The following is a 22,982-nucleotide window of genomic DNA, read 5'->3' as shown; positions in this document are numbered from 1 at the left end:
CTTTCAGTTTCTCACTGAAATTATTTACAAACTGCTTGTGCAATTATGGCATAAATGGTTGTAAATTCTTCTCTGGGATCCCCTTTGTTGAGAAATATTAGACATATATGGCTTTGGCATTGCTTTTTGGTAATTAGAAGGCCGCTAAATGCCACTGCGCACCACACGTGTATTATGCCCAGCAGTGAAGGGGTTAATTAGGGAGCATGCAGGGAGCTTCTAGGGTTAATTTTAGCTTTAGTGTAGTGTAGTAGACAACCCCAAGTATTGATCTAGGCCCATTTTGGTATATTTCATGCCACCATTTCACCGCCAAATGCGATCAAATTAAAAAAACCGTTACATTTTTCACAATTTTAGGTTTCTCACTGAAATCATTTACAAACAGCTTGTGCAATTATGGCACAAATGGTTGTAAATGCTTCTCTGGGATCCCCTTTGTTCAGAAATAGCAGACATATATGACTTTGGCGTTGCTTTTTGGTAATTAGAATGCTGCTAAATGGCGCTGCGCATCACACATGTATTATGGCTAGCAGTGAAGGGGTTAATTAGGTAGCTTGTAGGGAGCTTGCAGGGTTAATTTTAGCTTTAGTGTAAAGATCAGCCTCACACCTGAAACATCAGACCCCCTGATCCCTCCCAAACGTCTCTCTTCCCTCCCCTACCCCACAAATGTCCCCGCCATCTTAAGTACTGGCAGAAACTCTGCCAGTACTAAAATAAAAGGAAAATTTGGGCTTTTTTGTGCATTTTTTTTGCATATTTACATATGCTTTTGTGTAGGATCCCCCTTAGCCCCCAACCTCACTGATCCCCCACCAAACAGCTCTCTAACCCTCCCCCTCTGACTTAATGTGCTCCATCTTGGGTACTGGCAGCTGTCTGCCAGTACCCATTTTAGTGAATAATATGCTTTTTTTTATTAAAAAATTTCCCTTTTCTGTAGTGTAGCTTCCCCCCCCCCCCCAATACCAACCCCCCACCCCTTCCAGATCCCTTAGATGCTTTGGAAAAAATAAGTATTTAATTTTATTTGACATTTTACTTTTAAATTTTTTTCTGTAGTGTAGCGGTTCCCACCCTCTCCCGCCCCGTGCACGTGCCCGCCCGCCACCCCCCCGTGCACGTGCGCGTGCCCGTGTGCGCCCCCGAAGGCTCCGCCCCCGATCCCGCCCCCCTCCACCTTCCAGATCTCACCGATGGCCGCCCACCCGCCTCCCAAGTCGGCTCCCACCCACCAACGATACCGGCCATCAATGTCCGGTGCAGAGAGGGCCACAGAGTGGCTCTCTCTGCATCGGATGGCCAAGGGGGGTTATTGCAGGATGCCTCCATATCGAGGCATCACTGCAATAACCGGAAAGCAGCTGGAAGCGAGCAGGATCGCTTCCAGCTGCTTTCCAGACCAAGGACGTACGCCACACGTCCTCGGTCATTAACTGCATTTTTTTTGAGGACGTGTGGCGTACGTCCTTGGTCGTTAAGGGGTTAAAGGGACAGTCTACACCAGAATTTTAATTTTGATTAGACTGTCCTTTTAATTTATACTTAGTTTATTTTTATTTTTAAAGTAGGGCTAGTTTTTTTTTATTTTAATAGTAACTTAAGTATTTTGTAATTTTGGTTCATTTAGGGGGTGCTAGGTTAGGGGGTGTTAGGCTAGGGAGCTTAGCAATTTATTTATTTGCGTTGGGGGCTTTGGCGGTTTAGGGGTTAATACTTTAATAGGTAGTTTGCGATGTTGGGGTTGGCGGATTTAGGGGTTAATAATTTAGTTATTACTTGAGGTGTGGGTTTATGGCGGATATAGGGATTAATAGTTTAATTAGGCTTTTTTGCGTTGTGGGGGGGTTGTCGGTTAAGGGGCTAATACATTTATTAGTTCCGATGTGGGTATGATGGCGGATATAGGGGTTAATACAGTTTATTAGTTATTGCGGTGGGGGATTGCGGTGGACAAGTAGATAGATATTGCGCATGCGTTAGTTTATTTTTGCAGCCAGTTTCTGTAGTTACGGTGCTCCCATACTCAGTGCAACACCTTCTTCAGCTGCCTTATATGGCGAGGTGAACTATACGTGCCGCATTGTGGGCGACGCCGCATATGTAATGGGGCCCCAGATATGCATATGCAATTTATTAATTGAAATAAGTAAATCTCTTGTGGAGTTTTTGAATGTTGAAGAATATGCAATGATCATACACTTAAAGGGACAGTAAAGTAAAAAATTAAACATTCATGATTCAGATACAGCATGCAATTTTAAACAACTTTCCAATTTACTTCTGTTATCAAATTAGCTTGTTTTCTCTGTATCTTTTATTGAAGATTATAACTAGCTGGTCTCATAAGAGCTCAGGAGTGTACTCTACAATATAGCAGCAGTGGTTTTGTAACATTGCATAACAAAGCTACAAATAATGTTGCAAAACACTGCTGCCATAGAGTACTAAAGACACATGCACACTCCTGAGCCTACCTAGTTTTACTCTTCAATAAAAGATGCTGAGAGAACGTAGCAAATTTTGATAATAGAAGTAAATTGGAAAGTTGTTTAAAATTGCATGCTCTATCCGAATCATGAAACTTTAATTTGACTTTACTGCCCCTAATATGATTGTAAATGCCTACTACAGAGAACTTTTGAGTTCATGAGCAATAATACCTGGCTGGTAATTGGAAAGATAATTTGAATCATTTGCAAATCTTAAGGCAGCAGCGAAACAGCTAGGTTAAAAGTAAAATTTATTTTCACATATGGTTAAAGGTGTAAGGAAATCAAATTGCGAAAATGCTGTTCCATGGCTCTAAAATCACTTGCATCAAAACGAACGGAATGGAAAATTAATAAAGCTTCTGGAATGAGAAATATTTAGAAGTTTTATAACAGTATAGGGATTGAATTTCTTACCATATTTTAAACATCTGTGTAGCAAAATTGAATTTCATTTATATGCATTTTTGATATAACCAGAAAAAAAATAATAAGGTTAAAAAATACAAAAGTACACAAAATGCAATATATTTTGTATAACTGTTTGTAAATTAGCCTTAAAATGTGTATAACTGTTAGCAGCATGAGGCATGGAACTTTCTTTTATTATTATGTGCTAGATAATTATGTTGTATGAAAATTAATACCTGCTTGGAACTGGCACAAAAGTTGTCAAACTACCATTATATTAAAAAAATAATTTGTGGTAGCTCAAGAATAATCCATTATCAAATACAGGCTATCACCAAAAGTGTGTTAAAGGGACAGTAAAGTCATAATTAGACATTAGTGATCTAGACAGAGCATACAATTTTAAACACCTTTCCAATTGACTTCTATTATTTAATTTGCTTCCTTCTCTTGTTATCCTTTGCTGAAAGGATTATCTATGCAAGCGCAGGAGCAGCAAAGAACCTAGGTCCTAGCTGCTGATTGGTGGCTGCTTATATATACTGATTGTCATTGGCTCACCCATGTGTTCAGTTAGAAACAAGTAGTGCATTGCTGCTCCTTCAACAAAAAGGTACCAAGGGAATGAAGCAAATTTGAAGAAGTAAACTGGAAAGTTCTTTAAAATTGTATGTTCTACCTAAATCATTAAATATTTTTGGGGGTTTTTGTGTCCCTTTAAAGGGATATTAGACAGTAAATAAATGACAGATATTATGATGTATTGAAAGCAAAGGTTAGCTTGAGAATAACATGTTGATGTATTTTCTAAATTTAAAATAGTACTTTAAATATTGAAGATTTAAAGGGATAGAAAAGTCAAAATTAACCCCTTAATGACCACAGCACTTTTCCATTTTCTGTCCGTTTGGGACCAAGGCTATTTTTACATTTTTGCGGTGTTTGTGTTTAGCTGTAATTTTCCTCTTACTCATTTACCGTACCCCCACATATTATATACCGTTTTTCTCGCCATTAAATGGACTTTCTAAAGATACCATTATTTTCATCATATCTTATAATTTACTATAAAAAAAATATAAAATATGAGGAAAAATTGAAAAAAAATACACTTTTTCTAACTTTGACCCCCAAAATCTGTTACACATCTACAACCACCAAAAAACACCCATGCTAAATAGTTTCTAAATTTTGTCCTGAGTTTAGAAATACCCAATGTTTACATGTTCTTTACTTTTTTTGCAAGTTATAGGGCAATAAATACAAATAGCACTTTGCTATTTCCAAACCATTTTTTTTCAAAATTAGCGCTAGTTACATTAGAACACTAATATCTTTCAAGAATCTCTGAATATCTATTGACATATATATATATTTTTTTAGTAGACATCCCAAAGTATTGATCTAGGCCCATTTTTGTATATTTCATGCCACCATTTCACCGCCAAATGCGATCAAATAAAAAAAATTGTTCACTTTTTCACAAATTTTTTCACAAACTTTAGGTTTCTCACTGAAATTATTTACAAACAGCTTATGCAATTATGGCACAAATGGTTGTAAATTGTTCTCTGGGATCCCCTTTGTTCAGAAATAGCAGACTTATATGGCTTTGGTGTTGCTTTTTGGTAATTAGAATGCCACTAAATGCCACTGTGCACCACACGTGTATTATGCCCAGCAGTGAAGGGGTTAATTAGGGAGCATGTAGGGAGCTTTTTGGGGTAATTTTAGCTTTAGTGTAGTGTAGTAGACAACCCCAAGTATTGATCTAGGCCCATTTTGGTATATTTAATGCCACCATTTCACCGCCAAATGCGATCAAATTAAAAAAAACGTAACATTTTTCACAATTTTAGGTTTCTCACTGAAATCATTTACAAACAGCTTGTGCAGTTATGGCACAAATGGTTGTAAATGCTTCTCTGGGATCCCCTTTGTTCAGAAATAGCAGACATATATGGCTTTGGCGTTGCTTTTTGGTATTTAGAAGGCCGCTAAATGCCGCTGCGCATCACACGTGTATTATAGCTAGCAGTGAAGGGGTTAATTAGGTAGCTTGTAGGGAGCTTGCAGGGTTAATATCACATTTAGAGTAGAGCTCAGCCTCCCACCTGAAACATCAGACCCCCTGATCCCTCCCAAACAGCTCTCTTCCCTCCCCCACCCCACAATTGTCCCCGCCATCTTAAGTACTGGCAGAAAGTCTGCCAGTACTAAAATAAAAGCTATATTTGGTTTTTTTGTGTGTTTTTAAAAAGGCATATTTACATATGCTGCTGTGTACTATCCCCCCTTATCCCCTAACCTCACTGATCCCCCCCAAACAGCTCTATAACCCTCCCACTCTAACTTAATCTGCGCCATCTTGGGTACTGGCAGCTGTCTGCCAGTACCCAGTTTAGAAGAAAAACATGCTTTTTTTAAATTTTTACTAATTTTTTCTGTAGTGTAGCTTCCCCCCACACCAAACCAACCCCCACCCCTCCACGATCTCTTTTTGTGCTTTTGCACAAACAAGATTTGGGTATTTTTTATTAAATATATTTGCCGTAGTGTAGCGGTTCCCACCCGCTCCCGCCCGTGCACGCGCCCCCCCCCCCCCCCTCCGTGCACGCGCGCGCGCCCGCGCGCGCCCCCTAACGTTCCCGCCCCTGATCCCGCCCCCCCTTGACTTCACGGCACCCACCGATGGCCGCCCACCCGCCTCCCAAGCCGGCTCCCACCCACCAACGATACCGGCCATCGATGTCCGGTGCAGAGAGGGCCACAGAGTGGCTCTCTCTGCACCGGAAGGCCATGTAAGGTTATTGCAGGATGCCTCCATATCGAGGCATCACTGCAATAACCGGAAAGCAGCTGGAAGCGATCAGGATCGCTTCCAGCTGCTTTCCACACAGAGGACGTGCAGGGTACGTCCTCAGGCATTAACTGCCTTTTTTTTGAGGACGTACCCTGCACGTCCTCGGTCATTAAGGGGTTAAACATTCACAGTCTTTAACAATCTATCATGTGGATTACGAGTTATGCGGGTTAGAGGGTTTTTAACGAACACAACAAAAGTTGCGTTATTTCCCCCTCCATAGCGCTGCCATTACAAGTTTTGAAACAGCCGGCTTGTGCGTGCGATATGGTTGTGTTGAACTCCATACCACACAAAATACAAGTGCTGTTTTGACGTGCTTGTGCACGCTTTCCCCATAGACATCAATGGGGAGAGCGGGTTAAAAAAAAAAAAACAACTAACACCTGCGATTACGGAATGAAAAGCTCCATAACGCAGCCCCATTGATGACTTCGGGGAAAAAAGTTATGTTTAAACCTAACACCCTAACATAAATCCTACGTCTAAACACCCCTAATCTGCTGCCCCTGACATCGCCGACACCTACATAATGTTATTAACCCCTAATCTTCCGCTCCCGATATAGCCACCACCTAAATAAATCTATTAACCCCTAATCTGCCGCTCCTGATATCGCCGCCACTATACTAAAAGTTACTAACCCCTATTCCCCTGCACCCCAACATCACCCACACTATAATAAATATATTTACCCCTATTCTGCCACTCCCTGACATAGCCACCACTAAATAAAGTTATTAACCCCTAAACCTCTGGCCTCCCACATCACAACCACTAAATAAACCTATTAAGCCCTAAACCGCCAGCCCCCCACATCGCAACAACCTAAATTAAACTATTAACCCCTAAACCTAACTCTAAAACCCCCTAACTTTAACATAATTAAAATAGAGCTAAATTAAAGTTACAATTATTAACTAAATAATACATATTTAAAACTAAATACATACTTAAATGTGAAATAAAACCTAAGCTAGCTACAATATAACTAATAGTTATATTTTAGCTATCTTAGGTTTTATTTCTATTTCACAGGTAAGTTTGTATTTATTTTAACTAGGTAGACTAGTTAGTAAATAGTTATTAACTATTTACTAACTACCTAGTTAAAATAAATACAAACTTACCTGTGAAATAAAACCTAAGCTGCCTTACACTAAAACCAAACATTACAAAAATAAAAAAACTACCATTACAAAAAATAACAAACAAAATTATCCAAAATAAAAAAAATTATTTAAAAAAAAAAATTAAAAAAAATCCCAAAATAAAAAACCCTAATCTATAATAAACTACCAGGGGGTCGATCCGATATAAAGCGTCGCCCGCAAAAGCCGGCGACGCCAATATTTGCGCGGATTTGGTATCACATATATGGCGTAACCTAGAAGTTACGCGCGTATATTTCTGCCGTCGCCCGCAGTTTTTTGGGCCATAGGCAGGTATACCAAACCCGCGCAGTTTGGTATCCAATATGCAGCGTAAGGACTTACGTGGCGAAAATGGAGAAAACTTACTCCATTTTCACCTCGCCACAAAAAGCAGCCGTAAGAAGCCTTACGCTGACTATTGGAGCCCCGTAACTCCCTAAACTAACTAGAAAATAAACCTAACATCTAACGCATGCGCAATGTCTATCTCCCTGTCAACCGCGATCTGCTAAAATAAACCTAACACCTAACGCATGCGCAATGTCTATCTACCTGTCAACCGCGATCCCCCCCCCCCACCGAAATCCCTAATAAAGTTATTACCCCCTAAACCGCCGCTCCCGGACCCCGCCGCCATCTACATAAACTAACCCCCTACTGTGAGCCTCTAAAACCGCCGCCATCTACCTTATCTATCCCCTAATCTGACCCCTTACACCGCCGCCACCTATATAAAAATGATTAACCCCTAATGTAAGCCCCTTACACCGCCGCCATCTCTATTAAAATGATTAACCCCTAATTTAATCTACCTACCCCGCCGCCAGCTATATTATCTATATTAACCCTAAGTATATTATAGTTAATATAGGTATTACATTATATATATTAACTATATTAACCCTAATTATATTAGGGTTAATATAGTTACTATAGTATTTATATTAACTATATTAACTCTATCTAACCCTAACACCCCTAACTAAATTCTTATTAAATTAATCTAATTCATTTATAAACTAAAATGTTCCTATTTAAATCTAAATACTTACCTATAAAATAAACCCTAAGATAGCTACAATATAATTAATAATTACATTGTAGCTATGTTAGGGTTAATATTTATTTTACAGGTAAATTGTTAATTATTTTAACTAGGTATAATAGATATTAAATAGTTATTAACTATTTAATATCTACCTAGTTAAAATAATTACCCAATTACCTGTAAAATAAATCCTAACCTAAGTTACAAATACACCTACACTATCAATAAATTTAATAAACTACTAACATCTATCTAAAAATACAATTAAATTAACTAAACTAAATTACAAAAAAAAACCAAACACTAAATTACAAAAAATAAAAAAAAGATTACAAGATATTTAAGCTAATTACACCTATTCTAAGCCCCCTAATAAAATAATAAACCCCCAAAATAAAAAAAATTCCCTGCCCTATTCTAAATTCAACAAATTTCAAAGCTCTTTACCTTACCAGCCCTTAAAAGGGCCTTTTGTGGGGCATGCCCCAAAGAATTCAGCTCTTTTGCATACAAGAAATACAATACCCCCCCCCCATTACAACCCACCACCCACATACCCCTATTCTAAACCCACCCAAACCCCCCTTAAAAAAGCCTAACACTACCCCCCTGAAGATCTCCCTACCTTGTCTTCACCACACCGGGCCGAACTCCTGATCCGATCCGGGCGATGTCTTCCTCCAAGCGGCAAAGAAGAATTCTTCCTCCGGCGATGTCTTCCTCCAAGCGGCAAAGAAGAATTCTTCCTCCGGCGACGTCTTCCTCCAAGCGGCAGCAAAGTCTTCATTCTTCCGGCGGCATCTTCAATCTTCTTTCTTCGCTCTGCCGCCGCGGAGCATCCATCCCGGCCGACTGCTGAACTTGGAATGATGTACCTTTAAATGACGTCATCCAAGATGGCGTCCGCCGAATTCCGATTGGCTGATAGGATTCTATCAGCCAATCGGAATTAAGTTAAAAAAATCTGATTGGCTGATTGAATCAGCCAATCAGATTCAAGTTCAATCCGATTGGCTGATCCAATCAGCCAATCAGATTGAGCTTGCATTCTATTGGCTGATCGGAACAGCCAATAGAATGCGAGCTCAATCTGATTGGCTGATTGGATCAGCCAATCGGATTGAACTTGAATCTGATTGGCTGATTCAATCAGCCAATCAGATTTTTTTAACTTAATTCCGATTGGCTGATAGAATCCTATCAGCCAATCGGAATTCGGCGGACGCCATCTTGGATGACGTCATTTAAAGGTACATCATTCCAAGTTCAGCAGTCGGCCGGGATGGATGCTCCGCGGCGGCGGAGCGAAGAAAGAAGATTGAAGATGCCGCCGGAAGAATGAAGACTTTGCTGCCGCTTGGAGGAAGACGTCGCCGGAGGAAGAATTCTTCTTTGCCGCTTGGAGGAAGACATCGCCGGAGGAAGAATTCTTCTTTGCCGCTTGGAGGAAGACATCGCCCAGATCGGATCAGGAGTTCGGCCCGGTGTGGTGAAGACAAGGTAGGGAGATCTTCAGGGGGGTAGTGTTAGGCTTTTTTAAGGGGGGTTTGGGTGGGTTTAGAATAGGGGTATGTGGGTGGTGGGTTGTAATGGGGGGGGGGTATTGTATTTGTATGCAAAAGAGCTGAATTCTTTGGGGCATGCCCCACAAAAGGCCCTTTTAAGGGCTGGTAAGGTAAAGAGCTTTGAAATTTGTTGAATTTAGAATAGGGCAGGGAATTTTTTTTATTTTGGGGGTTTATTATTTTATTAGGGGGCTTAGAATAGGTGTAATTAGCTTAAATATCTTGTAATCTTTTTTTTATTTTTTGTAATTTAGTGTTTGTTTTTTTTTGTAATTTAGTTTAGTTAATTTAATTGTATTTTTAGATAGATGTTAGTAGTTTATTAAATTTATTGATAGTGTAGGTGTATTTGTAACTTAGGTTAGGATTTATTTTACAGGTAATTGGGTAATTATTTTAACTAGGTAGATATTAAATAGTTAATAACTATTTAATATCTATTATACCTAGTTAAAATAATTAACTATTTACCTGTAAAATAAATATTAACCCTAACATAGCTACAATGTAATTATTAATTATATTGTAGCTATCTTAGGGTTTATTTTATAGGTAAGTATTTAGATTTAAATAGGAATATTTTAGTTTATAAATGAATTAGATTAATTTAATATAAATTTAGTTAGGGTTAGATAGAGTTAATATAGTTAATATAAATACTATAGTAACTATATTAACTATATTAACCCTAATATAATTAGGGTTAATATAGTTAATATATATAATGTAATACCTATATTAACTATAATATACTTAGGGTTAATATAGATAATATAGCTGGCGGCAGGGTAGGTAGATTAAATTAGGGGTTAATCATTTTAATAGAGATGGCGGCGGTGTAAGGGGCTTACATTAGGGGTTAATAATTTTAATATAGGTGGCGGCGGTGTTAGGGGCTCACTTTAGGGGGTTATAGATATAATATAGCTGGCGGCGGGGTACGGGAGCGACGGTTTAGGGGTTAATAGCTTTTTTATTGTTAGGATAGTGAGGGGGGATAGCGGATAGAGGGTTAGACAGTGCGGGCTATGTTAGGGAGGCGTGTTAGACAGTGCGGGTGTTTTAGACTTTAGTCAGGTTTTATAGGCGCCGGCAGATTCTAACGTGGCGCAAGTCACTGGCGACGCCAGAAATTTGTACTTACGCAGATTTCTGGACATCGCTGGTTTGTGAGACTTACGGCACGTTAGCATCTGACGGCGACCTATATGGGATAGCTCGAGTTGCGAGCTGAAACTGCGGGCGACGCCGGTTCCCTCGCTTGCACCGCAAACTGCGATCGATATCGGATCGCGCCCCAGGGGCCCTTAAAAAGGGCCTTTTGTGGGCCCTTAAAATTGCCTTTTGTAGTGCATTGCCCTAAAGATAACAGCTCTTTTCCTACAAAAGAAAAACAAACACCCCCTAACAGTATACAAACCCACAAAATAAAAATAAAGTAAAACCTAATCTACCCATTGCCCTGAAAAGGGCATATGTATGGGCATTGTCCTTAAAAGGGCATTCAGCTATTTTTCCTGCCCTTAAAAGGGCATTCAGCTCTTTTAAGAAATGCCCAACCCCTAATCTCAAAATAAAAACCCACACCAAAATGAAGAAAAAAAATTACACAAAATAACAAACGAATTACCAAAATAATAAAAATTGTTCCTATTCTAATAGCCATTTAAAAAAAAAAAAACACGCCAAAATAAAAGAAACCTAATCTAGAATAAACTACCAATAGCTCTTAATAGAGTCTTTTGTAGGGCATTGCCCTAAAGATATCAGCTCTTCTAAACAAAAATACTAAGACCCACTAACATTCCAAACCCCACCCCCCAAAAAAACAAAAAAAAAACCCTAACTATCTACACATTGCCCTGAAAAGGGCATTTGTATGGGCAATGCCCTTAAAATGGCGTTTAGCTCTTTTAAGAAATGCCCAATCCCTAATCTAAAAAAAAACCCAGCCAAAAAAACCTTAAAAAAACCTAACACTAACCCCTCTTTAGGTACTCACAGTTGCTGAAGTCCCACTTGAACGATCTTCATCCCCGCGGCTCCATTTTCATTCAGGCAGCTCCATCTTCTTCCAGGCAGCGTCTTCTATCTTCATCCCGGCAGCGCAGAGCGGGTCCATCCTGAAGACATCCGGTGCTGTCACACTCTTCAAGGGAGCAGGTTCAGTTGTTGGAAGCTGTTGTGCCGAAGTGTCAGGTTCTGGGGTTAAAGTTGTGTTTTATCTGTGTGAGTCTTTCTTTTTTGGCATAATTAAACAGGTACAAGGGTTTTAGGAAATAAAGGTGAAGCTTTTATTGATAGGTTAATTAGCAATGCAGAGAGATGTAAACTAGATAAAAGGCAAAGTCTCTGTGTAGACAAAAATACAAAGTAACTTGGTTTAGACAGTATTAAAGCAGGCAAAAATGTAAATAAACTTTAGACAAGAAACTTGGCAATAGCAGGCAGGATACGTAGATCAAGATACTGTAGACCAAAACTTGACAGAAACAGGGAGGATATGAAGAGATGCTGTAATCAGGTAACTGTAATTACAGGCAGAATACTTGCATAGGCAGTAAACTGGAACTCTGTAGTAACAGACAGGAATGTAGATTTTTGTAATAACAGGCAGGATACTTGCATAGGCTGTAGACTGGAACTCTGTAGTAACAGGTAGAATGCAGATATTTGTAATAACAGGCTGAATACTTGCATAGGCTGTAGTCTGGAACTCTTTAGTAACAGGCAGGAAAGCAGATATGCTCTAGACAAGTAATTTTTTAACAGCAGACAAATGTGAGGATAGGCTGTAAACTGGAACTCTGTAGTAACAGACAGGAATGCAGATCTTTGTAATAACAGGCAGGATACTTGCATAGGCTGTAGACTGGAAACTCTGTAGTGACAGGCAGGAATGCAGATCTTTGTAATAACAGGCAGGATACTTGCATAGGCTCTAAATTGGAAACTTCGTAGTAACAGGCAGGAATGCAGAGCTTTGTAATAACAGTCAGGATACTTGCATAGGTTGTAGACTGGTACTCTGAGGCAGTCCTTAGGAAATATCAGAGAATTAGCTAAGGTCAATTACCAGAAAATCAGTCCAGAAATGAAACACAGTGCCAAGGGAAAAATCCAGAAGAGTAGTCTCAAAATGAAGCAGTAATCAGGCACCAGGAAATCCAACAAAGCTGAATTTAAACAGGAATCAGGAGCAGAGGCTCTGTCAGAGTGCAACACTCAATGTCAAGGCCCAGAACTGAAAGTAAACCTGCCTAATATAGCAGGCTGCTGATTATATGATTTGTTACAGCTGGTAGGCACTAGGCAGGTGGAGCCAAAGAGACAAACTAGCAGCAAATAGAAAACCAATATTCTTAGCCTGTGACCAAGCCATCTGGTGGCGAAGAGATAAGTCAGCAGACTGGGAAAGAACAGCAGCAGAAATAGAAACAGGTCCCAGGTTCAATTCTAGGCTGGATCATGACAGGCGCGGAGCATCCTCTTCATACGGTCGCCGCCGTATAATGAATCTTCAATGCAAGGGACGTGATTCAAAATGGCGTCCCTTGCATTCCTATTGGCTGATTTGATTTTGGAAATTCAAATCAGCCAATAGGATGAGAGCTACTGAAATCCTGTTGGCTGTTTAAAACAGCCAATAGAATGAGAGCTTCTGAAATTCTATTGGCTGTTCAAATCAGTATGCTCCGCCCTGGATGTCTTCAGGATGGAGCCGCTATGCGCCGCCGGGATGAAGATAGAGGATGTCGCCTGGATGAAGATGGAGCCGCCTGGATCAAGATGCAGCCGCCAGGATGAAGATCCTTCAAGCGGAACTTCAGAAACTGTGAGTACCTAAAGAGGGGTTAGTGTTAGGTTTTCTTTAAGGTTTTTTGGATGTTTTTTTTTCTTTCAGATTAGGGGTTGGGCATTTCTTAGAAAGAGCTAAATGCCCTTTTAAGGGCAATGCCCATACAAATGCCCTTTTTCAAGGCAATGGGTAGATTAGATTTTTGTTAGAGTTAGGTTTTTTTATTTTAGGGGGTTGGTTGGGTGGTGGGTTTTACTGTTGGGGGGTCTTTGTATTTTTTTTACAGGTAAAGGAGCTGTTTAACTTAGGGCAATGCCCTACAAAATGCCAGACCTTTTAAGGGCTATTGGTAGTTTTTCATTTGTTATTTTTCGCAATTTAGTGTTTATTGTTTTTTGTAATTTAGTATTTTTTATTTTTTGTAATTAGAGACTTTGTAATTTTTATAGTAGTGTTAGGATTTTTTTAATGTGTATTTTAGTTTTCTTTAATTGGTAGTTAGTTTAATTTTAGTTTAATAATTTAATTGTTAGTTTAAACTTAGTTTTTTTTTTTAATTTGACAGGTAAGTTTTAATTTAATTTAAGATAGGGAAATTAAAATTTTAATATAAAGTTAGGGGGCGTTTAGGGGTTAATAGGTCGTTTATGAGTGTTTAGTGTACTTTGTAACACTTTAGTTAAGAGTTTTGTGTAACAGTTTTGTGGCGCAAAACTCATAACTACTGCTCTCAGATGGCGGTACAGAACTTGTTGGTATAGGCTGCAACGCAAGATTTTTAGCCTCACCGCAAAATTTGTAATGGCTGCGCTATGGAAGTCCCATGAAAAAACATAATTTTTACAAGTTCGGGACTGACATTGCGTTACAGGCTAATAGGCTTGCGGCACAGCTATACCGACATTACTTGTAATGGATGCGTTGCTGTTTTAACGCTGAAATTAGCAATTTTTTCAGTGTTAAAACACGAACGCATAACCTGTATGGTAGCAGTGTTTGCAACTATATATAACATTGCTATAAACATTGTTGCAAACACTGCTGCTAAATAGCTAAAGACATGTGTGCTCTCCCCTCTGCTCACCTAGGATTATTCTTTAACAAAGGATTTCAAGTCGACTAAGCACATTTGATAATGAAAGCAAATCAGAAAGTTGTTTAAAAAAAAAACATGCTCTTTCAAATCCATTTAATTTTCGTTTTAACTTTGCTGTCCATTTAAGTGGAAATGTTTAGTTTCAACAAAGTACTTTAGTTTTCTATAAATTAATGGGCGCCACCATGTTGCTTCATGTTTTTGCTTATCATGGAAATTTGAGGCAGATATAAAACAAGGCTCTGTTGAATATAGGTTTGTTAAAGGGACACTGAACCCAATTTTTTTATTTTGTGATTCAGATAGAGCATGCAATTTTAAGCAACTTTCTAATTTACTCCTATTATCATTTTTTCTTCGTTCTCTTGCTATCTTTATTTGAAAAAGAAGGCATCTAAGCTTTTTTTTGTTTAGAAGTCTGAACAGCACTTTTTTATTGGTGGATGAATTTATCCACCAATCAGCAAGAACAACCCAGGTTGTTCACAAAAAATGGTCCGGTATCTAAACTTACATTCTTGCATTTCAAATAAAGATACCAAGAGAATGAAGAAAATTTGATAATAGGAATAAATGAGAAAATTGCTTAAAATGTCATGCTCTATCTGAATCACGAAATAAAAAATGTGTGTTCAGTGTCCCTTTAAATTATCTATCTCACAGGTTTTTCACACAGCCTTGTTTGCACATTCTCTTTTATTGCCTGTTATATATCTCTCTCTAATTGTCCACAGTAGAACACATAGATAAGGGGGAAAATTAGGTTTCAACATGGTGGTACCAATTTCTGAACTCAGTAGAATGGAGAAAAAAAGACAATTTTCAAAGTTAAATCACTTTACATAATTAAACAATTTATATTACAATAGCAAACTGTTTAATGTATCTTTAAAATATTTGTTGAAGCAGATCAGCGACTGATAAAAAAAAAAGATATAGGAAATAGATCATGCAAATTATATCAGCTTCTTTGTCATTCCTTCTTATACCTCACGTATGTATAGTATATTATAGATCAGCAAAGCATTCGGCATACAGAATAAATGTTTTAAAAATTGTGTTTTTGTAAGCACAGTTTGCATCATTTTGCAGTCCAGAGACACACCCATTTAAAAGCCTCTTGAGAATGTTTATCTTATCTTCTTTTCTGGAGAGATATAAATTAATGTCTAATATATTGCAGGGTCATTTTTCTGAATCCTACAGGATGCGTACAAGCTTTTCATGATCCAGTGGCAAAAAACTATTTTTTAGAGTTAAATTACTGGAATAAATAATAAAACATTTTTTTTTAACTGTGCATAATTAAGTGTGTTATTAATAATTATGTTTTACGTTCTTTTCTTTTAAAAATCTCTGCCTCAGCAAAGTTGGAAGAAGCTGTCAGTATGGATAGGAGAATACCTCTATGGCCTGTTAAAGAGTATATACATTTAGTTTTTTATGTTTTCCTGTCCAGACTGTTTCTATACTTTCTAGTTTATACTTTACTGGAGGATGAAGGGAAATAAATCTGATCCACAATGAAATTAATAGGAATCACTAACAGACACAATTGTAAAAATGCCAATATTTTATTTGTTAGACAGTAGTTATCATCAAATATAGTATATCATGAATATTATGGCTTCCTACATTTAATAGTTTACTATACTTTTATTAGATCTAAACTTCACCAGATCAGATATAGTTTTTCATGCTGACCCTCGCAGTTGCTAGCTATGTGGAATTATGGGGAAGTCCCTAAGAGTGGGGAGATGTCTCCTATTGAAAGTAATGAAGCTTCTTGGAAAGGGACACTACGCTTCTTAGAGTGAAGTGAGCAGGGGGTGCACTGTAATAATAAAATCCTGCAGCCAATATAAACCACATTACACTGGTTTCACATCTTACAATTGCCTATATTTTCATATGCATGTGCTTGTCTGTTAGGGCTATAAGTATTTTGAGTGTTTTGAGAAAAGCTCGACAATTTTTGGTTTGCGAGATAAAACTGTGAGATCTGCAGCATGAAAATCTTGTAGAATTACACTGGGATTAGAGAGACAATTTCATAAACGCCCATGGGGCACCCATGTTCAGCCATTTTAAAAACAACAATTATGCTTTGTATTTTGTACTTATAAGTAAGAATGTCTGTGTGTTTTGTGCATCCAGTGTACTTAAATTACAATTTATGGTGTGCATATTTAATACAATTTATTCCTGTTTAATTTACATGCAAATTGTATATTTTTGGATAAAATACAATTTTTGGTGAAGAATTTTGTTATGATTTTGGATGCACCATAACAATACAATTTTTTTCTTTGTATTTTTTGTGTATCTGGTTAAATTATGGTTTTATATACTAATTTTATTGTGCACTTATGTAATGTATGCATCTCCTCCCCTTATGAAAATGCAGTATACGCCCCTTAGCAAAACACCCTATTTTCAGGGTAAAAAGTGGCTTTAGATCATCCCACCAGGCAAATAGAAGTACTGGCAAGCATGTTTAACAATCTAGCCAGCCCAGAGACCTTTAGATCATTGGACCCCTAGGGTTGTCACCTGTTTGGGTTTTCATTTGCGTGTCTGGGTGAAGATAAGTCAGACTTGGGAAACAGCCACAGCTAAAAAGGTGACACATGCCTAGTTATTTCTCTGTCTGTGTGTGTAAGTTTCTTTGTGTGAAAGAGTAAGTGCGTTTGTGTGTGTGTGTGTGTGCAAGAGTGTGTGTGTGAGTCAATGTGTGTAAGAGTGTGTGTGTTAGTGCGATAAAGAGTGCATGTGTGTGTGTGAGAGTGAGAATATGTATGTAAGTTTGTTAGTGTGTGTGTTTGTGTGTGAGAGTGTGAAGATCTATGTGTAAGTTTGTTTATGTGCTAATTAATTTATTATTATTATATATTTATTATTTCAATAGCGCTCCTTAAGATAACTAACTCTTCATGTGTGTTAACCCGAGAGAGAGATTGAGAGAGAGAGCAAGAGAGAGAGAAAGAATGTAATATGTACATTTCTATGTAAAAATAGGAAGATATTTTACCCCACAGTTTTCTCAGTAGCCACATCCCACTTTAAAGGAACTTTAAAAAACCAATCAGGATTGTTCATTCAATTTTGTGATATCAATGATGGGATCATATCAGGGGAGGAGTGTCTATGGTGCTAGGCACTCCCTCAAGCCCATAATCCCATTCAGGAAGTAGTACAGCCAAATGGCTAGGAGATTCCATGCCGTCCTAACAGCACTAAAGCCCAGCACAGATAGGACGGGAGTCCAAAGAGAAACAAGAAGTGACACAGAAGCCCAATGCTTGATGCCAAATATGAAAGGGTAGAACATTCAAACAAACGCCTGGTGCGTTTTGCGCATGCTCACATGTGCTTCATCAGAGGACGGCATGAAACCTCCTAATGGCGGGAAGGGGTTAAATTGATTTGCTGTTTTAGTTGTTTGGATTTTAAACATTTGCAGTAATAACAACTACATTTGCAATCACAAGGCAGCATTCTGATATCAATATGTTGTTTGTGAATGTGAATTGAGTGCCTTTAAAATGGACAGCCTTCAAGGAAAAATCATGCAAAGAAGCTAAAATAGTCAACACAGGTTCTGAAGAAATAAAAACTGTGCTAAACAGTTTAAGAAAATCCAAATTATAAAATCCAAATAATATTTTTATATGATGAGTTGAAATACTCTTGGTGAGGGGTCACAATGCAAAATAAAATAAAAAATGAATGAACGAAAATAATTATTGTACTGCATTAACCCATGTAAAAATAGTCTTCTAACAGATTGAATATACACCATGGACGATATTTGCCATTTCATTAATAAGATTATTAAATATTTAAAACAATAAGCATAAAGATAAGCATTGTAGATTTATGTGTAAATTTTTTTCTTTCAAATATTTGTCTTTTTATTATTATTATTATTATTGTTATAATTGTTATTATTGTTGTTATTATTTTTATTAAAACAACATGTTTTTGTTCTATTTGGTAATAATCATAAAGAATGTTTATATAAATATAATTTTATATATTTATATATATATATATATATATATATATATATATATATATATATACATACAGTATGTATATATAAAAGTATATATATTTAGTTACAAACATCTATTTAGTTACAATATTAATATTACCCACTGTTTCTTCTTGAGTCTTTCTGATAGACGATCATTTAGTAGAGTCTATTTTGTGTATCTGTTAACTAAGATAAGATGTCTTCTTTATTGGCCATTGTTGACTGATATTTCTTTAGGATTGATTTCTAAACTACTACATAAAACACAAATCAAGCAAGGCATTATTAAATGAAAATAACACAGTTTGTAAAAATACTAGTCATTTTCGGTTACAATGTAATGCAGCCATAAGGCCAATTTAATTAGTCTTCAATTTTCAAACGATAAGATCTACATTTGATTTGTAGACTTACTTATGTGGTGCAATATTGTATATTATTTAAATAGAATACATAAGCACCTAAAAAAGCAACCCATCAGTTGCAAACAATGTAAATTGAATGCAGAACTAGCTGAAAAAAATATATAACTATAATGTGGCCAAATATTGCCAGTGATACAAGGTTAAATTCCACCTGTGGACCATTAGCAGATGTTTAGTTACATGAAAAATATTACACTTACAATTTGTATTCCCAAGAGAAATTATAGATGGGAACCTTGAGTGTACATATTACATATAAAGGTTACAAAAACCTCACTTTTGGTTCATCTGTGTGTACCTGAGTTCATTATTTCTCTCACTTTAGATTAAAAGGAAATTATTAGTCACGCTTACTTGTATATAGGACACCTGGAAACACTTTTACGCTTTTTCAGTATTGCGAAAAACAATTTACTGCGATATCTTAGTGGTATGGTGATACCATTTCTTATATATTTGTTATCATAAATAAACAAATAAAAAACTGTATTAAAATGCATTAGGTAGACTTTTATTCAATTAAAACCTTATGAAATTATTTGTATCATATGTAAACATTAGACTAATATATTTCTCTTCTAATTGAAATGGCCTCTATCATTTTTCCCAGGGAATCACAGTTAAAAATTACATTAAATATACCTTTACTTATAGTTACTTTGTATTTTATGGAGTATAATGAGAATGCTATTTGTAATATACCCCATAAGCTACCACAAGAGAAAATAATACATAGAATGTTAACTCCACTTTTTTTTAACTTCAGTTTATTAAATTACCTTTTTGTTTCTAACTCACATATATATGAACACACTTTAGAAATTTAATATGTGCTGTGTATCCAAACAGTCAACATAAACTCCTGGAATTCAAATTTTATTTCTGAATTTTCTTCTTTTTTTTTTCTTCATCAAGATACATCAAAATTAGTTCTCTTCAATTTGAAGATAACCTAAAATGAAATTTGGGTCTTCATAAGTGCTTGTCTACAGAGTTCTGCTGGGGCTGAAATTTACTCTGAATTGATCCTGTCTAAAATCCTTCTAGAATGAAATATGAAATAAATCTCTTGATCCTTCAAGATAGTTTCACTTTATTCATGTTTGCTGTTCTTCAGGCCAAACCAAGTCTATTATAGTGAAAATGTTTATGTTGCATTTTTGAGGAATGTTACCTTTCGCATAAAACTAGAGACTGCTTTTTTATGTCATAAAGGACTATTATTTACTAAATATTATTTTATAAAATATATGTTTTTTCCCCATCAGATGTTCTATATGCCAATGGCTTTGTGTGTTCCTCCATCAGTATTTGCTGTTCATCTTCAGTTCAACCTCCTTTACCAATTCTGGATACATACTGAGGTAAACAACGCTTAAAACCATACCTTAACTCCTTGCCTTGGGCACTGTCTTAGAAATCCACTAGGAACTGATTTATTGTGTATGAAAAATCTTTGTCTGCCTTCTTTAAAGAAAACCATCTGTTCATTTCCAGTTCTTTTACTGAATATATTGCTAAGTTTATAAGAAACAATGAGACCAGTTGGTCTCAATTAGATAACATTCTTTTGTTAAATCTGTATAGTATCAAACTCTTTTCTTTTTCATGTAACATATGCCTGTATCTTGTAACGGTTTAGACCTTGATAAGCAAATACATGTTTTATGTATTTTCCTTCCTAGATAAAATTTGTGTTTTTTTCTAAAAACTATCAAAAATGAATTTGTATCCAGGGCTTATGGGTGATATGTTTTTCTATGTAAAAGTTCATTCAAAAATGTGATTTGTAGCTTAATTTTTAACCTTTGTGTTTTATTTTATTTATTTTACCTACATCTGCAAATCTTGGGAATATTTTGTCATAGCTTTAAATAATTAAGGGGTTAATCGCAATATTGTAAAAAAAAAAAATCCTCCAGTATTGTTGCTAGAGTGTTTTTTTCAGTGATTTCAATGCTTAAAGGGACAGTCAAATACAAAAAAAAACCTTTCATGATTTACATAGGGAATGTAATTTTAAACTTTCAAATTTACTTTTATCACCAATTTTGCTTTGTTCTTGTTGTATTCTTAGTTAAAAGCTAATTCTAGGAGGTTCATATGCTAATTTCTTAGACATTAAAGACTGCCTCTAATCTGAATACATTTTGACCACTAGAGGGCATTAATTAATGTGTTTCATATAGATAACATTGAGCTCATGCACGTTAAATTACCCTGGAGTCAGCACTGATTGGCTAAAATGCATGTCTGTCAAAAGAACTGAAATAAGGGGGCAGTTTGCAGAGGCTTAGATACAAGGTAATCACAGAGGTAAAAAAACATAATTTATGCTTACCTGATAAATTTATTTCTCTTGTAGTGTATCCAGTCCACGGATCATCCATTACTTATGGAATATATTCTCCTTCCCAACAGGAAGCTGCAAGAGTCCACCCACAGCAAAGCTGCTATATAGCTCCTCCCCTAACTGCCATATTCAGTCATTCGACCGAAAACATGCAGAGAAAGGAAAAACCATAGGGTGCAGTGGTGACTGTAGTTCAAATGAAAAAATTACCTGCCTTAAAGTGACAGGGCGGGCCGTGGACTGGATACACTACAAGAGAAATAAATTTATCAGGTAAGCATAAATTATGTTTTCTCTTGTTAAGTGTATCCAGTCCACGGATCATCCATTACTTATGGAATACCAATACCAAAGCTAAAGTACACGGATGATGGGAGGGACAAGGCAGGTACTTAAACGGAAGTTAAAACTGCCTGTAAAAAACCCTTTCTCCCAAAAATAGCCTCCGAAGAAGCAAGGTATCAAATTTGTTAAATTTGAAAAGTATGAAGCGCAGACCAAGACTCCGTCTTGTAAATCTGTTCAACAGAAGCCACATTTAAAAAAGGCCCAAGTGAAAACCACAGCTCTAGTAGAATGAGCTGTAATCCCTTCAGGAGGCTGCTGTCCAGCAGTCTCATAAGCTAAATGAATTATGCTTTTTAACCAAAAAGACAGAGAGGCTGCTGAAGTCTTTTGACCTCTCCTCTGTCCAGAATAGACAACAAACAAGGTGAACGTTTGATGAAAACTGTAGTAGCTTGTAAGTAAAACTTTAAAGCACAAACCACGTCCAATATTGTGTAATAGACGTTCCTTCTTTGAGGAAGGATTAGGATACAAGCATGGAACAACTATCTCTTGAGTGATGTACTTGTTAGATACCACCTTAGGAAAAAACCCAGGTTGGTACGCAGGACTACCTTATCCGTACGAAGGACCAGATAAGGAGAATCACATTGTAACACAGATAACTTGGAGACTCTACGAGTCGAGGAATTAGCTACCCAAAAGGAACTTTCCAAGATAAAGATTGATATCTATGGAACAAAAAAAGGTTCAAACGGAACTTCTTGAAGAACCTTAAGAATCAGGTTTAAGCTCCATGGCGGAGCAACAGTTTTAAACACAGGCTTGGATCTAACCAAAGCCTGACCAAATGCCTGAACATCTAGAATACCTGCCAGACGCTTGTGCAAAAAAATAGACAGAGTAAAAATCTGTCCCCTTTTAAGGAATTAGCTGACAACCCTTTTCTCAAAAGCATCTTGGAGAAAAGATAATATCCTGGGAATCCAGACTTTACTCCATGAGTAACCCTTGGATTCATAACAATCAGATATTTACACCATATCTATGTTCAATTTTCCTAGAGACAGGCTTTCATGTCTGTATTAAGGTATCAATGACTGACTCGGAGAAGCCATGCTTTGATAACATCAAGCGTTCAGTCTCCAGGCAGTCCATCTCAGATTGATTCTATTTAGATGGTTGAAAGGACCCTGAGGTAGAGGGACCTGTCTCAGAAGCAGAGACCGTGATGGAAAGGATGACATGTCCACCAGATCTGCATACCAGGTCCTGCGTGGCTACGCAGGCGCTGTCAAAAACACCAAAGCCCTCTCCTGCTTGGTCTTGACCTCCGGAGGAAATCCCACTCCCCCGGAAGAAAAGTCTGACGACTTAGAAAATCCACCTCCCAGTTCTCAACACCTGGGATATGGATAGCTGATAGACAAGAGTGAGTCTCTG

At 37.1% G+C, this 22,982-nt stretch overlaps 1 protein-coding gene across 1 annotated transcript in view; it reads left to right on the top strand.

Annotated features, from left to right (window-relative positions):
* AGMO (alkylglycerol monooxygenase) overlaps nucleotides 1-22,982 on the top strand; it is a 575,264-nt gene that overhangs the window by 330,221 nt on the left and 222,061 nt on the right. Inside the window, exon 5 of the mRNA XM_053714114.1 lies at nucleotides 20,167-20,262. Coding sequence (XP_053570089.1) covers nucleotides 20,167-20,262 — 96 coding nt within the window. The remainder of the gene's footprint in view (nucleotides 1-20,166; nucleotides 20,263-22,982) is intronic.

Source organism: Bombina bombina, chromosome 5, assembly GCF_027579735.1.
Source record: "Bombina bombina isolate aBomBom1 chromosome 5, aBomBom1.pri, whole genome shotgun sequence".
NCBI classification, from domain to species: Eukaryota; Metazoa; Chordata; class Amphibia; order Anura; family Bombinatoridae; genus Bombina; species Bombina bombina.
This window is presented reverse-complemented; position numbering and strand designations above follow the sequence as displayed.